Consider the following 13,841-nt stretch of genomic DNA (forward strand, 5'->3'; position numbering starts at 1 on the left):
ACTCTGTCCACTGTTTCAATTATAGCTCATAATAGCTGCGCTATTTCAAAATCAAATTGTTTTCATGCCAAAAATGAAGTGTTTGTGGTCCCTCAGGATAAGATCCATTAAAGGGCCAGCATTATGAGATGTGAAGCCCATAGAAGAAATGATTGTAAGGCTACTTCGAGTTAAGAATAATTCTAATTTATTTGCTGCATTATTTGAAAAATTATCATTTTTATAGTTGAAACACTGCTCCCATGATCTACTGTTGTAAAAAAGAATAATTTTTGTTCATTCATATTATCGCATATCCAGACATATATATTAAGAGCAGGACCCAGTGTGGCCACACCTGCCACACACCACCTGAGGGCATCTCTGGTCAATTCAACTGAATACTAAATCCTGAAATAACTTGCCATGATTATTTGAAGTGCATTTGTGGTGTGAAACAGGATTTAAGCTACGGTCACATTTTTTGCAAAATGCAAAAGAAAATCGTAGAATGCAAAAAGAAGTAGTAGCCATTTTTGCAAAAATGCGTACAGGATGTATGAAATGAATAGACTTCCATCCATCAATCATTACATTAGCATTGCAGCATTTTGCTAAAGCTTTTCCCTCCATTTTCGCCTTTTTGTGAAAGGAATTTTTTATCCAGCTTAAACCCTGGGGGTGAACTATCTCTGTGGTCCTTGGCCGAAAAAAAGTAGTTAAATGCCGATTTGTCCTTAGCTGGCCAGTAGTTCGACTTTTCGGTACTATCTCTATGCTAAGGACTTTTTTTTAGTAGTTACTTAGGACCGTTGCTAAGGACTGCCTAGCACCAGTCCTAAAGCAGCAAGAAAAGTAGTTCACGGCGGCCATCTTGGAAAAGAGGAAATTTCGCCTCTGGCCGCGAGCTCTCGCTGTGATATTTAGCGATGAAATATGCTGTTCTTTTTTCGAATTAAAATTTTTTTTACGATAATGATGACAGATAAAACTTGGATTATATCTTCGGTGTCATCAAAGTTGAAGTGATTCATTGTTATATCCTCAAAAACCTGCTGTAGTATACGTGTATGTTGACATCGGCGATCGAAGCCACGACGAAGTGCTAGCATGTTCATTACTGAGGTAAGAATTATTTTATTGCTATCGAACTATACAAGAAAAGTGTTTAGAGATATTATTTTTTTGCTCGGTAAATGTGCGTTATTTAAAAATATAAATGGACATGATGTCACTCAATCAATAGGGCAGTGGATCCCACTTGGTAATGCTGAAAAATATCAAATAGCCCATGTATATTTTGGGTTGTATTGAAAATATTTACATGGCGAATGAAACATGAATCTTCAATTACGATAATATCAGATTGAAATTTTACATTCTATGTTTTTTGCTACATTAATTTTTTTTAATGAAAAATTATGTCTAAATAAATTGAGCATGTGTGTAAATAAATAATTTGAATATTGTTGGCACAATAAAACTTGTGCTTGGAGATGACTATGCTATAAATAATCGCTTATAAATAATAAATAAATTGAAAATTTGTGTTTTAGATCAACCTCCCGTCAATGCACAAAGTAACTAATAAGCTACAATTCATTGATAATAAATTATACCACCTAAATGACAAAAATTTTAATTATTTTTTTGTGATGAGTAATGGTGAAATTGAAATAAAGCATGGTAAAAATTGGCAGTAATGTTAAATATTAAATTTTGTAAAACTCATTCACTAAATTTAGTGTAAAGGATTTAACTTTAGATTTGATATATTGAACTGTTCAAATGAACAATATTGTAATACTTAGTGAAAGTTAAATTTTCAGAAAAAATCATGTGCTACTACTTTAAAAATTGCACTCTGTAACTCGCTCTGAGATGAAGAATATTTAATAAGGAATCATTATATTGCTTCGTTGATATAAAAAATGAAATTCGTACAATGGGACTAAAAAACAAAGTTTTAATTTCAGGCACAGTTTTAAGTGTTGAGGTATATACATTATAATGAAAGGAAGCAGATTAGTGTTTGAAACATATTACTACTTCAGTATTTGGGGCCTTGCTGTGTGTGTTCAAATTTAATTTTTTGCCAAAAATTATTTTTGATTGTGTGTATGGGTAAAGACAGAAAAAAAATTTCTATGTCAAATACTTAAGAACTTTAAAATATAACATTTTGAGATGTTATGGAACTGAAACTTTTAACATTTAAACTTTTAACAAGCATTTATTTTTTTAACGATGTTGTTAGTAAACAGCTGATATATATATATATATTGTATATACATTTGTGAGACTTTTCTAACTCTAGAAAAATTTTGTTTCCCAGGAACTTGGCTGTAGGTAGCTACGAAGTTATGTGAAGGTTTTCAAGGTTACCAAACAATTTTACCAGAGCAAACAAAGGTAATTTTAATTCTTTGTATTTGACTTTGAGCAACAATTTCCATTATTATTTTCATGTAAAATAAAATATTTCCATGCATGATTTAATGGCATAAATTTTAACATTATGTCGCATCATTTTCACTGATTTCATTTGTATCAACAACCCTAGTGGAACAAATACAGTCGAACCCCGATTTAATGCCACCATCCCACCCAAAGAATTTTGGCGTTATATCAGACCGCAGATATAATGGCGTTTCGGAGAGACTGTATTACATAAATTCACATGTTTATTAAGAAATGTATTTCAGTGTCTCATTTATGTTGCATGATGAATACAAAATTCATAAAAATTGTAAACTAAAATCACTTGAATATTTCTCAATATAAAACTTAACAGAAACATACTACCCTCTGAAATTATTGTAATTTCAGCAACATGTTTTATATGTGCAAAAACAAAATAAGCAGGTAGGGGGGAAAGGTGGCATTGTTTTTAGTCCATACCATATTGGTTTTTCTCGAGAAATATCTTGCTATGAGTAATTTTCTTTATAATCATAATTTTTTCAGATACTATTGAAAGAACAACTCTTTTTGACATAATTGAATTGAGCAAATTAAGATAGATGATTTCTTAATGGCTACTTGTACCGCTCAAAATTTGACCAGTGCAAGTAAAAACATGTACTGTTGAAAAACTTGTCTTGGCTATACGTATAAATGAGAGGGGAGGACATTAAAAAAAAACCTTTAGAAGCTTTGCTAACTGAAAAGCAATATTAATTCTTTGAAAATGTTATTATCATATTTACTGATTAGCAAATTTTGTGAATGGAAATATTAAAACAATTAATATAGTTGACAACAAATAATATTATACTTTTTAACTAGCGAGACCATACAATACTGCAAAATTTGTATGTTAATTTAAATAGGGGTTCTCCGATCTACAAGAGGTTGCTAAGGATGTGTTCTAGAGCGAAGTTGAAAGTAGAGTGAAAATATTAAGTAAGCTGCGTGCCAATAGGTTTTTTCACTTCATCTGTCTGACCAAAATTTTAGGGTAGAAACATGGCTCGAAAAATTGAAAAACATTTTAGGCGCCGGCCAAATTTCTTGGCAGCCAAGCATATTTTTAGGAGAAATAATCCAAATTAAAAAAAATTATATTCAACTTTTTCAGCACTTAGTGATGATCTTCACATATTGGAAGATGCAGACATAAAACTCCAAATATTTTGTGATCTGCATAGAAAATTTTAGGTGTCAATATGATTTTCTTTTTTGCAATGTTGGCTCCTAAGATTTGTGAAGCCCTAGGTAAATACATCTAGACATGAACAAGTGCATCTGTGTGCAATGCCAGGCCTCCCTTGTAAAACACAGTTGATGTATTTTGGATCCTACTGTGATAAAATGGTGGCGAGTTGACAAAGTGCTATTGTGCACGAATTATCTCTACTTATGCAACTAAAGACTGTTATAATTTGAAATAAAATATACAGTACATTTAAAGATTGATAAGCATAATAAAAGTGTTTTTTTCTTCCTCTTTCTAATTTCAGGTAAATCAACATTTGAAGATGCAGATGAAAATTAATGAATCTCAAAAAATTATATTCTTGAAAGGTGCGATTTCTAAAAAAAGTACAACAAATAAATTGTGATTATGATGACTCTCTATGAACATGTGTTTGAAATAAAATGTTTTTTGTATGACAAATCATGTGTGCAAGTTGTTATTTAATTCATGTTTCTATTAATCAACTTCAATCAATCATTCATCTTCTAATCAACTGAAATGAAATATACGATCAAATGAAAGTTATCAGGTGAAGTTATTTGGTGGAAGCTAAATATGAAATAGATAAATTGATGAAAGATCTTTAATATAGAAGTATATATCTTTTAAATATTGAAGTATTCACTTGCATTAACAGGTAAGTGCTCATTCATAGAGAATCATGTTCTGATAATATTTTTTAATACTGAGGAGAAACCCATAGTTTAAAATACAGAACTACAATACGCAGCAAGGCAGTTAATTCTTTTAATTAAAATTATCAATAATTTATTATTTTAGTTGCTCCAGAAATAATTTACAATTCGTTGTTTCAATGAATTTAAAAGGAATAAAAATGGATAATAAAAAATCATTTAACAAATTGGTCTTTAAAAAAAAGTGACACTCAATATTAAAAATAGTATTCAGCTGGGGCCTCAAGTAGGGCTCCCGAGGTGAATAGGGGGCCCAAAAATTCTATAATTATTTTGCATAATACATAGCTGCCAACTTTTGAAAATGAAAATTCGGGAGATTTTCGCGCACACCCGTATTTTATGCTAAAACCACTCCCTAATAAATACAATAGGGATTTTCCAAATAAAATAGGGATTTTCCAAACATAAAAGTTAAAGCGTAGGGAATAAAATCCCTACTCAAAAACTGAAGTCAAATTAAAATAGGGATTTTACACACATGGAAGTTAAACCCTTGGGAATAAAATTCCTACGCAAAAAACAAGTGAAATTGGAGGTCAAAACTTCAATGATGTAAAAATAAATATTGCGTTCAATCAGAAACGCTGTGAACAAACATTCTGCGCGAATGACCCCAAAATCATCGGAAGATGAAGGAAAACACCGTCAATTTTTGAAGAACACTGACTTTTTGTGACACTTGCTTGATGTTTTTTTTTTCATTTCACGACTGATGATGGCAGTCTTTCCATGACCGATGTTTATGTCCGTAACACAACTTGTACAAAAAGGAAAAGTCAGCCCTCTTCTGGAACGTTTGATGAAAGGAAATTCATCGAAATAAGTATCTTTAAAATTGATTAAATATGTTTTTGCTCATCATTATTCATGCTTTGTTATATCGCACGTACGTAACTTCAACAAAAGAAATTTTGACCACATGTGCATCACCATAATCTTCAATTATTATCCAGGACTATTGGCTGCTAAGCCATTTCCCTGCACGATAAGACAAACAACTTTCTTGTTACCATCAGAGGGTTTGTAAAACTTCCTTAAAAAGGGAATTTCCCCATTTACGACGTGTGACGTCATTTCGAAAGGGGAAAAAAAAGAGGCTTCATGCCCCACAAGAAATTCCTTAGGGATTGTTTTCATAAGCGGGAATTTTTTTAATGAAGTAGGGAATTTTTAGGGACAATTAGGGATTTTTGTGATTTTCGTAAAAATTCGGGAGATTTAAGAACATTTCGGGAGATCGAGCGATGAAGATAAAATTCGGGAGATTCCCGAAAAATTCGGGAGACTTGGCAGCTATGATAATAACCCTTTCAAGAAGAAGCCCCCCCCCACAAAAAAAAAAGGGAAAGTCTGCCCCGAAAAGACACATTATGGCCATAGGCTCAACTAGTGCCGGTAACCTTAATTTAAAATCTTACGTTTTGTTGTAAGAATTTTTTTTTTCAAATTTTGATTTCATCAGTATGCGACCCACTTATATGTAGCTGGGGTCCCATATACTCGGTTCTTCAATCATCTAAAAGTGGGGTCCATGAGTTCGGACAAGAAGAATACTTTGACTATTATTATATACTGAATCTTATTCTAAAAAGAAGTCGCAAGATGAAAAATGCAACGTCCTCATATGTTTACAAAATAATTAAACTAGCCAGCGATATTACAGCAAAAAAAATTGCAAAACACGGGTGACAAAAAAATGTATGGCGAGTCCCTCGGAAAAAAAAGTTTGTTTACAACATGTTTGTTTGTAAACATGAAATCGCTGCCACAACCCACTGCGGAAAAACGATTGTTAAATAATTAGTAGTAGTTGTAGGCTTCAAACAGCATCCCGATTGGTTAGAGATCTGTTACTCTCGAAACCAAACATTTTCTCCCCCTCTAACTACTGTTTCACGTCACGTGACCTTAAGGACTGGTAGTACATAGTACCTCTTAACTACTAGTAGTTGAAGCGGTCCTTAGCTTCAGTCCTCCGACCGGTAGTTCATTAGGACTAGTAGTTACTAAGGACTGCAGAGATAGTTCACCCCCTGGTGTAAAACTAAAATAAAATAAGCCCCCCAATATACAATAATGGCCCCCAAAGCCCAAGCCCTCTGAACTCCTACACAGCCTGGGGGAGTCAAGGCATCAACTGATGACCTATACATTATACAGTGCAGTCTAATACATGAGCAAGCCATGTTATAATGAGAAACAAACTTCTCATTTTTCTCAGTTTCTTTCATATATAGCCGCATTCATCTGAAACAAAAGCATTCATGTCTAACAACACACATCTGGTCAAGGCAAAGTTAATGCAGGGCAACACCAATTTTTCTATCTCTAAGGCACTTGCAAGTATTCATGTTTAAATTGGGTTTGGGGGACTTTCTGATAATAATTAATATACTAAGAGTTAGAGATTTTAAAAAGATTAAATCTTTTGAAGTTCTCCATGTTCAAAATACGCACATTCTACAGAATGTTCACGAACTGAAATTCACACCCCTGAAATTTCTGAACAAACTTAAAACAATGTTAAAGTAGGTATTTATGGCAGAAATAATTCAAGAAAGGTGTTTTTAAAAAAAATTTCAATAGGTAAAAATATATAAAATTATGACATTTTGCCTGAACTTCCAGGCTCTAGTACTGTTCTTTGGAATGAGAAATCAAAATCTTCTAAGTTAGATGAGAAGTCCATGAGCCAACTACTGTTTTGGTACCACCTTGTGAGGCAAAAGAAATGAATTCTGAATATGCATTCTGAATATGTTTTTCTTGTACAGTTTCATGAAGAATATATATGATAGCAATGTCAAAGTGGTAGCTTTATGTGAAAAAATCATGTTTATATAGTAAAAATTGTTTTCCCCCCTAAAAAATAGTAAAAAGGTACCAATGAAGGTGGCACATGCTACCAATGTTTTCTTGCATGGTTTTATGTGTAGATCAAAAATATATGTGACATCAATGACAAAATAGTAACCTTATGTGAATAAGAAATCATTTTTCAAAATCAATAGTAAAAGCTGCTTCCCTCTATCTGTAAAAGAAAAACATTGATAGAATGTGCCACCTTGATTGGTAGTACCTTTTTTAGGGAGAAATTTTTTTAAGGGAGGGGGAAAAATAATTTTTACTATAAAAACATGGTTTTTTATTTTTCTACTTAAGCTATCACTTCGCGTGTATGACATTGATATCACATATATTCTTGAACTACACATAAAACCATCCAAGAAAAACATTCAGCAGAGCCACTAGCTTCCATGCACATGTACTGTAGTTTATATATATGTTTCCTCCCTCGACTACGCCCGCATATATATATGCATGTAACCCCAGCGATAGAAGGGTTCCTCTGTCAGGGTCAATAACCTTTCTTTTTTGTAAATACAAATGTTCTGGACGTTTCACGAAGGATCCCCAAGTTTGAAAATAAATAACTCGGAAACTGTGATAGATAGAAGCATGAAACCAGTAGTATGTTAATTAGAAAACCGTAAGTATCTGATACAGAAACCTCAAAATTTTAGTTATAAATTGCACCGATAGCAGGGCTGTCATTTCAACTTTTTCTGGGGGGGGGGGCAAAGCACATGTATTTAATGTGTGTATATATATATATATACACCATTTTTAGTGTATTTTCAAAAGCGGGGGTGGGGCAACGGTCCCTACCCCCCTCAATGACGGGCCTGGTCGATAGATGGCGCCACAGGCGGCATTACCAAAAGTAGACTGTACATAGTGGGTAATGCAAGCAAACCTCGTTGCATTCACATCAAAAGCAGTTCAAATATGCACCTTTCACACAACACACATGTCGCAAATGAAGAATGAAATTGTCAGTGACTCTCTGTACTGTGTCACCAGAAATCGACACACAAGCTTGACAAATAGCCTCCACCAGCTCATCGAGTGTTAAAGGATTGTTGCGGTAAACAATTTCCTTCAGTGTGCCCCACAGAAAGTAATCGCAGGGGGTGAGGTCGGGTGAATACGGAGGCCAGTCCATGCCTTTTCCCTTAACTGTCGAATAGTTTGACGCAATAACTATCATCAAAGTATTCGTCCATAAAGTCAAAAATGGATTGTGTACAGTGTGGGTGAGCCCCATCTTGCATGAACCACGGCGTGCATGGTCGATCGTCCAACGCTTGTTGAGTGGCGAAAAATTGTTTTAAAAGTGCAATATACCGGTCAGTCGTCACCATTTCTCGCAAGAAAAAGGGCCCAATGATGCCTATGCGGGAGATTGCAGCCCAAACGGTAAGTTTTGGGCAATGAGACAAATGTGGATTTTCGGAACCCCAAAATCGCCAATTGTGTCTGTTAACGACACCATCCAGATGAAAATGCACCTCGTCTGTAAACCATATTCGGTGACATTGAAACCAGAACCATCAATCATTTTGAGCAACTCGTTAGCGAAATCCTCTCGTCGTTCAGTTCGAACTGGTATGGTGTGCATTGAATCTTGTACGGAAACATGTGGAATGTTTTCAGGGCGATTCTGTACATGCTGGTTGGTGTGATTCCGGATTCAAATGCAAGTCCGCGGACAGATTTATTCAGATGACGCTCAATAACTGCAGCAAGTACCATTGCATTTTCAGGTATAACGATGGAGTGGGTGGGACCTACATATTCGACTAACGCATCGACCATGCTGCCTGTCTGTTGCAATTTTTTGAATAGCTCATGAATTGATTTCCTATTTGGGCCTTTTGCGACTTTTCGCGTTTGAAAGTTTCTCCTTGTGGCAGTAGGGCTGTGATTTAATCGGTGGGACTCCAACACAATAAACACACGTTCTTCCATGGAATACATCGCTTCCAGAATTTCTTTTACTATACGCTAATAGCGGTCACGTTCAATGGTGAAATCTTCAACGACGGAATGCTCTAGGCATCTGAGCTCTCTTTACAGGGATCTTTAATGCCACTTGTGACACCAACTATCGGCGCAATTTGTAACTAAAATTTTGAGGTTTCTGTATCAGATTCTTACGGTTTTTTTTAATAAACATACCACTGGTTTCATGCTTCTAACTATCACAGTTTCCGAGTTATTTATTTTCAAAGTTAGGGGTCCTTCGTGAAACACCCTGTACTTGTGTGTAAAAGAAGTCTACCAAATGTTTGTGTGAGAAGTTGGTATTCTTGTGTCTCTTTAGAGTTTTCTTGTTGTTTTTCATGCTTTTTTGATCCACACATGAGCTATCGACAGAAAATTCAGTCCATACATTTTGGTTCGTTGAACAGGAGAAAAATTGAACTTTACAAAATGACGTTACAGCAGTTAAATCGTCAATGTGGGTCACTAAAGGCGAAACTGATGCAGTTAGAAAATTTCTTGGAATTGTTAGGTGAACCGATGATGGAGTCAGCATGATATTACCCTTACGGACTCATATGTTCCAGTCATCAGTGTATTGTCATGTCACCACTAAACCCCTAATAACTAACACAGAAGCCCCGTTCACATGTGCAAATATTGTGGGAGCATTGGGGGTTCTAGAACCCGCTTGACGACTTTTTTCCTTCATAAAGAAAGAAATTGGGAGCAGTCATTGGTGAAAATTCTTGAAGAGGGTTTAAAACTCGCTTTTTCTATTTCCCATGTGAACAGGGCTTAATTGGTCCCATGGGAGAAGATCTGGTCAAGGTATTTGTGAACATATATTTATTATTTATGCATAATATCCTATTATTTCATTATGTTGAATTATGTATTTTTGTAACAAAATGAAATGCATTATTTTTAAATACCTTGTCTCACGCACAGAGTTACCTGCAGGCTTCCATTCCATAATAATAATAATTCCATGATCTCTAACTGAAATAGCCATATAAAGATTGTGGAGAAGCCTGATCAACTTCCTCCATCTTGTTGAGACTGTTGCCACCGAAAAATAATAGTATACAAAAATAATTCATTCCACGTGTCCATATGCAAATCCACTAAATGACGTCATAAATTTCTTCGTGCACTGAAAGCTAGCAGTACTCCAATTGGTCCGAAGACAAACCCGTTCTTTCCCTAATATATTAATAGTCTGGGAAGACTACACCGTCACATTCATTCCTTCATCCATCATTGGCTTTTTTTTGTGAGCATCTTCAGATGTAAATGAATGAAACTTACTAACATCATTTTATGTTCTAGTTCCCTTTAAAAAAAAAAATCATGTTTAATTAATACTTCTAAGTGAAGTGCATCATACTACTCTGGCCGGTCTGGGCAGTCGGTCATTGTTAATGATAATTTCTCTCATTAAATTCACCAATGATTTTGTGGAGTTCTATTGGTGATAAAGCGGTTGATATGAGTATTGCACGTTCTACTGTGATGTGATTTATGTCTGCTCATTGATGACTCGGTCTCCCACAGTTCTCTTGGAACTATGTGCAAATAGTGATGGCCATCATTGCCATAATTTGATGAGATCATCAAGATGATCTTCTGTGTCTTCATCTACAAACTTCCTGACATTTTTATGTGTTATGTCTTCAATGTGCTGATCTTTGACAGTGATCATGAACTCTTGCCAGTCGGTGTGGATTGTTTCCACGATTGTGGTCCGACCCTGCTGAGAAAATGTTATGTTTTCTCCGATTAATAGGAATGTCATTGATGTAAACTGGTGAGCATGTTACTTTGTTAAATGTTGAGATCATGATTAAATTGATTTAATAATAATATGGAATTAATAATAAGCTAATGTAATTTAATCATATGAATTATGTGTGAATAAATGACTTGATCTGAAATTTGCCAATATTTTTCTTGAATTTGTCTGAAAACTTATTCGATGGATGTATGAATCTCGGGAAGTAGCTGATAATTACGCTACCCGTGAAGCTGCAACCTCTTCTCACATTATTGAACTTGAAGCTAGAAAGTATTTAGAAAATGGTTTCAGAGGTTGACAAGCTTTGTGACAGCTACTATGGTGTAACCAAAGATTCAGAACTTCATTCCATCGATGGACAGCTATTGGAACTGGAAGAGCAGATTGAAAAAAAAAACCCAGATAAGTTTAGTTACTTATATTACTTCATTGTCTGATGCCGATAGCAAGGCTAATGCCGATGAAAAGAGTCTTGAGAATTCAAAGCCAACCTTTTTGTCCTTGCCAACCATTCCATTACTAACATTCGATGGCATCATAGAAAATTTTAATAGCTTTAAAAATAGTTTTCAAAGTATTATAGTTGTCATCCCCAACTAAGAGACAATTATGAATAATGTTATTTGTGTTCATGTGTCAAAGGTCATGCTCAATACACAGAGACTTTACATCAGCTGTTCTCAACCTTTTCAGACTTGTGGAGCCCTTTTCAGTGTATAATTTCTATGGCGGAGCCTTGTTTAACTCGAGGAGCCCTTTTTAGTATATTATTTATATGGTTGTACCCTTTAGGCCTCTTTTTTTGTTTGTTTATCAAATTTACTGATTTATTTTATTATCCTCGGGTGGGTGTGGAGCCCCTGGAAAGTGCACACAGAGCACTGGTTGAGAACCACGGCTTTAGATGATTCATATCAGTCATTGTTGAAAGCACTGACAGAAAGATATGAAAATCGCCATATTTTAGTCGACACTTACATCCACAACATTATAAATTTCTCTAAAATGTCATGCAAGTTGAAAAAGGACTTGCAAGATATGATAGACACTGCAAACAAAAACTTGAGAGCTTTAAAGAATCTAAATTTTGATAAAGATAAATTGTTGGATCTTATATTGTTTAATCTGATTATGCAAAAATTGGACAGAGATACTGTCATTCAATTTGAACTGACTATGGGAGGTCAGGAAATTCCTGTTAGATGAATTCTTACAGTTCCTTGTGAAAAGAAGTAAGGTACTGAATTTATTGTGCAAGAGTGTTCCAACCAAACAGAAACTAAGCAATTCTAGCTTAAGTATGTCCCAATATAAACGAAAAGGGCTATTGCAAAACTTTCAAACTAGATGTATAATTTACAAAGGTCAATCGCATGCAGTTTATAACTGCAATAAATTCAAGCTAGTGGCTGTTATGAACATGCCACCCCATGATGAAATATTTTAACGTTGGCGGCATGTTTATTAGAGCCACTAGCTTCTATTGTACACATACTGTAGTTTATGTGTTTTCTCCGCCGCTCTAATATGCCCATATATGTATATGTAAGTGCCCCTAGTGATAGAAGGGTCCCTCTGCCTACATAAATAACCTTATGTGTAAAAGTAGTCTGCTAAACATTTCTGTGCGAGAGGGTGGTTCTTGTGTGTTTTTATTGTAAGAGTTTCACTCATTTTTCATGCTTTTTTGGCCCACACATGAGCTATCGACAGGACATTCGGTCTGTATACAACATAGTTAATCTTTGCTAACCCAGATCAGGGCCGGATCTTGAATCCTGCAAGCTATGTGGCCACAGAAAGCACTAACTGGGGGGGATTTTTGCAGTGATAGGAGGCAATTTTTGAAGCTATAGGGGCGATTGAGGTGGGGTTGGGGAACCAAAATATTATTTGCTTATACTTGAAAAATCCCCAGAACCAGTCCTTCCCTAGATGGTACCAATTGAGCTCATTTTTAGGTTTGGTTCATGGACTTATTTGATAAAAATATAAATACCTTATAAAACCATTCACACAACTTTTGGCTTTCATAAAAGTTTTGGAAAACTGTTGACTGGGTGCTTTATGTAAAAATTCAACCTGTAAAAAAAACACTTAAGTCGTGCATTTTTGAAAAAAAAGATTCAATTTTAAGATGATCCTGGATAGTTGCTCAAATTTTAATTGGATTATGACCAAAGGGGTTTTTGAATGAGGCCTGTTTAACAAGAATAATAATGACTAATAGCTAAATAATGTTATCACAAAATGGGTAGCCATTTACGAGTAAGCTCCTACCCCCCCCCCCCTGCAGGAATGAGCTGTACTTGAAAATTACAAGTTTGCCAGACTCGCCATGGTTGAGGCCTTCCAATTACCGTTGCATGCTTATACATAACAAAAAAAAAAGAGTTAAATTAGGCATATACATGACTGTAAAAAAAATGATTTCCTGATTTTGTGAGGTGGAAAAACATGTGCAATCCACCACTATCAACTTATTTGACTAATAAGTGAGGCAAAGTAATCTTCAGTAATGGAAAAACTTTTTTGAAAACAATTAAGATTGATATTGCACTAGAGATCAACCCTCTCACTAGCATTGATGAGATATCTTATTCCAGCATAAAGTTAGAAAATCCTGCCCTCAGATACTCACAAATGTCTGAGGTGAGTGTTATGTTTTCAAAGTATTACAATCTAGCTCCCAAATGACAATGGCAGATGTGTGAATTCGTGTCGTGGGTCTGTCTATGGATGCTCTTTCTCTAAAGGGGGGGGGGGGTGGGTAATGAGGAAGTCAACTTGTATTCATACCTTCAAGTTGGAAAATCACAGAAAATCTACCTTAACTAAC

General features: G+C 35.0%; 1 protein-coding gene across 4 annotated transcripts in view; it reads right to left on the reverse strand.

Annotated features, from left to right (window-relative positions):
• Positions 1-13,841, reverse strand: part of LOC149084813 (xylosyl- and glucuronyltransferase LARGE2s-like) — a 65,066-nt gene that overhangs the window by 21,040 nt on the left and 30,185 nt on the right. For 2 of the 4 annotated variants that reach the window (XR_016192763.1, XM_089232558.1), the window contains exon 10: positions 13,002-13,084. The exons of the other annotated variants lie outside the window; for them this stretch is intronic. Coding sequence is in view for 1 of the 2 variants with exons in the window: in XM_089232558.1 (XP_089088684.1) it covers positions 13,002-13,084 (83 nt within the window). In the remaining variant the exon portion in view is untranslated. The remainder of the gene's footprint in view (positions 1-13,001; positions 13,085-13,841) is intronic. 4 annotated transcript variants of the gene reach the window in all.

This window comes from Pholcus phalangioides, unplaced genomic scaffold, assembly GCF_987345545.1.
Source record: "Pholcus phalangioides strain wild (caught in Gottingen) unplaced genomic scaffold, Ppha-v1.0 ptg000007l_1, whole genome shotgun sequence".
NCBI lineage: Eukaryota > Metazoa > Arthropoda > Arachnida > Araneae > Pholcidae > Pholcus > Pholcus phalangioides.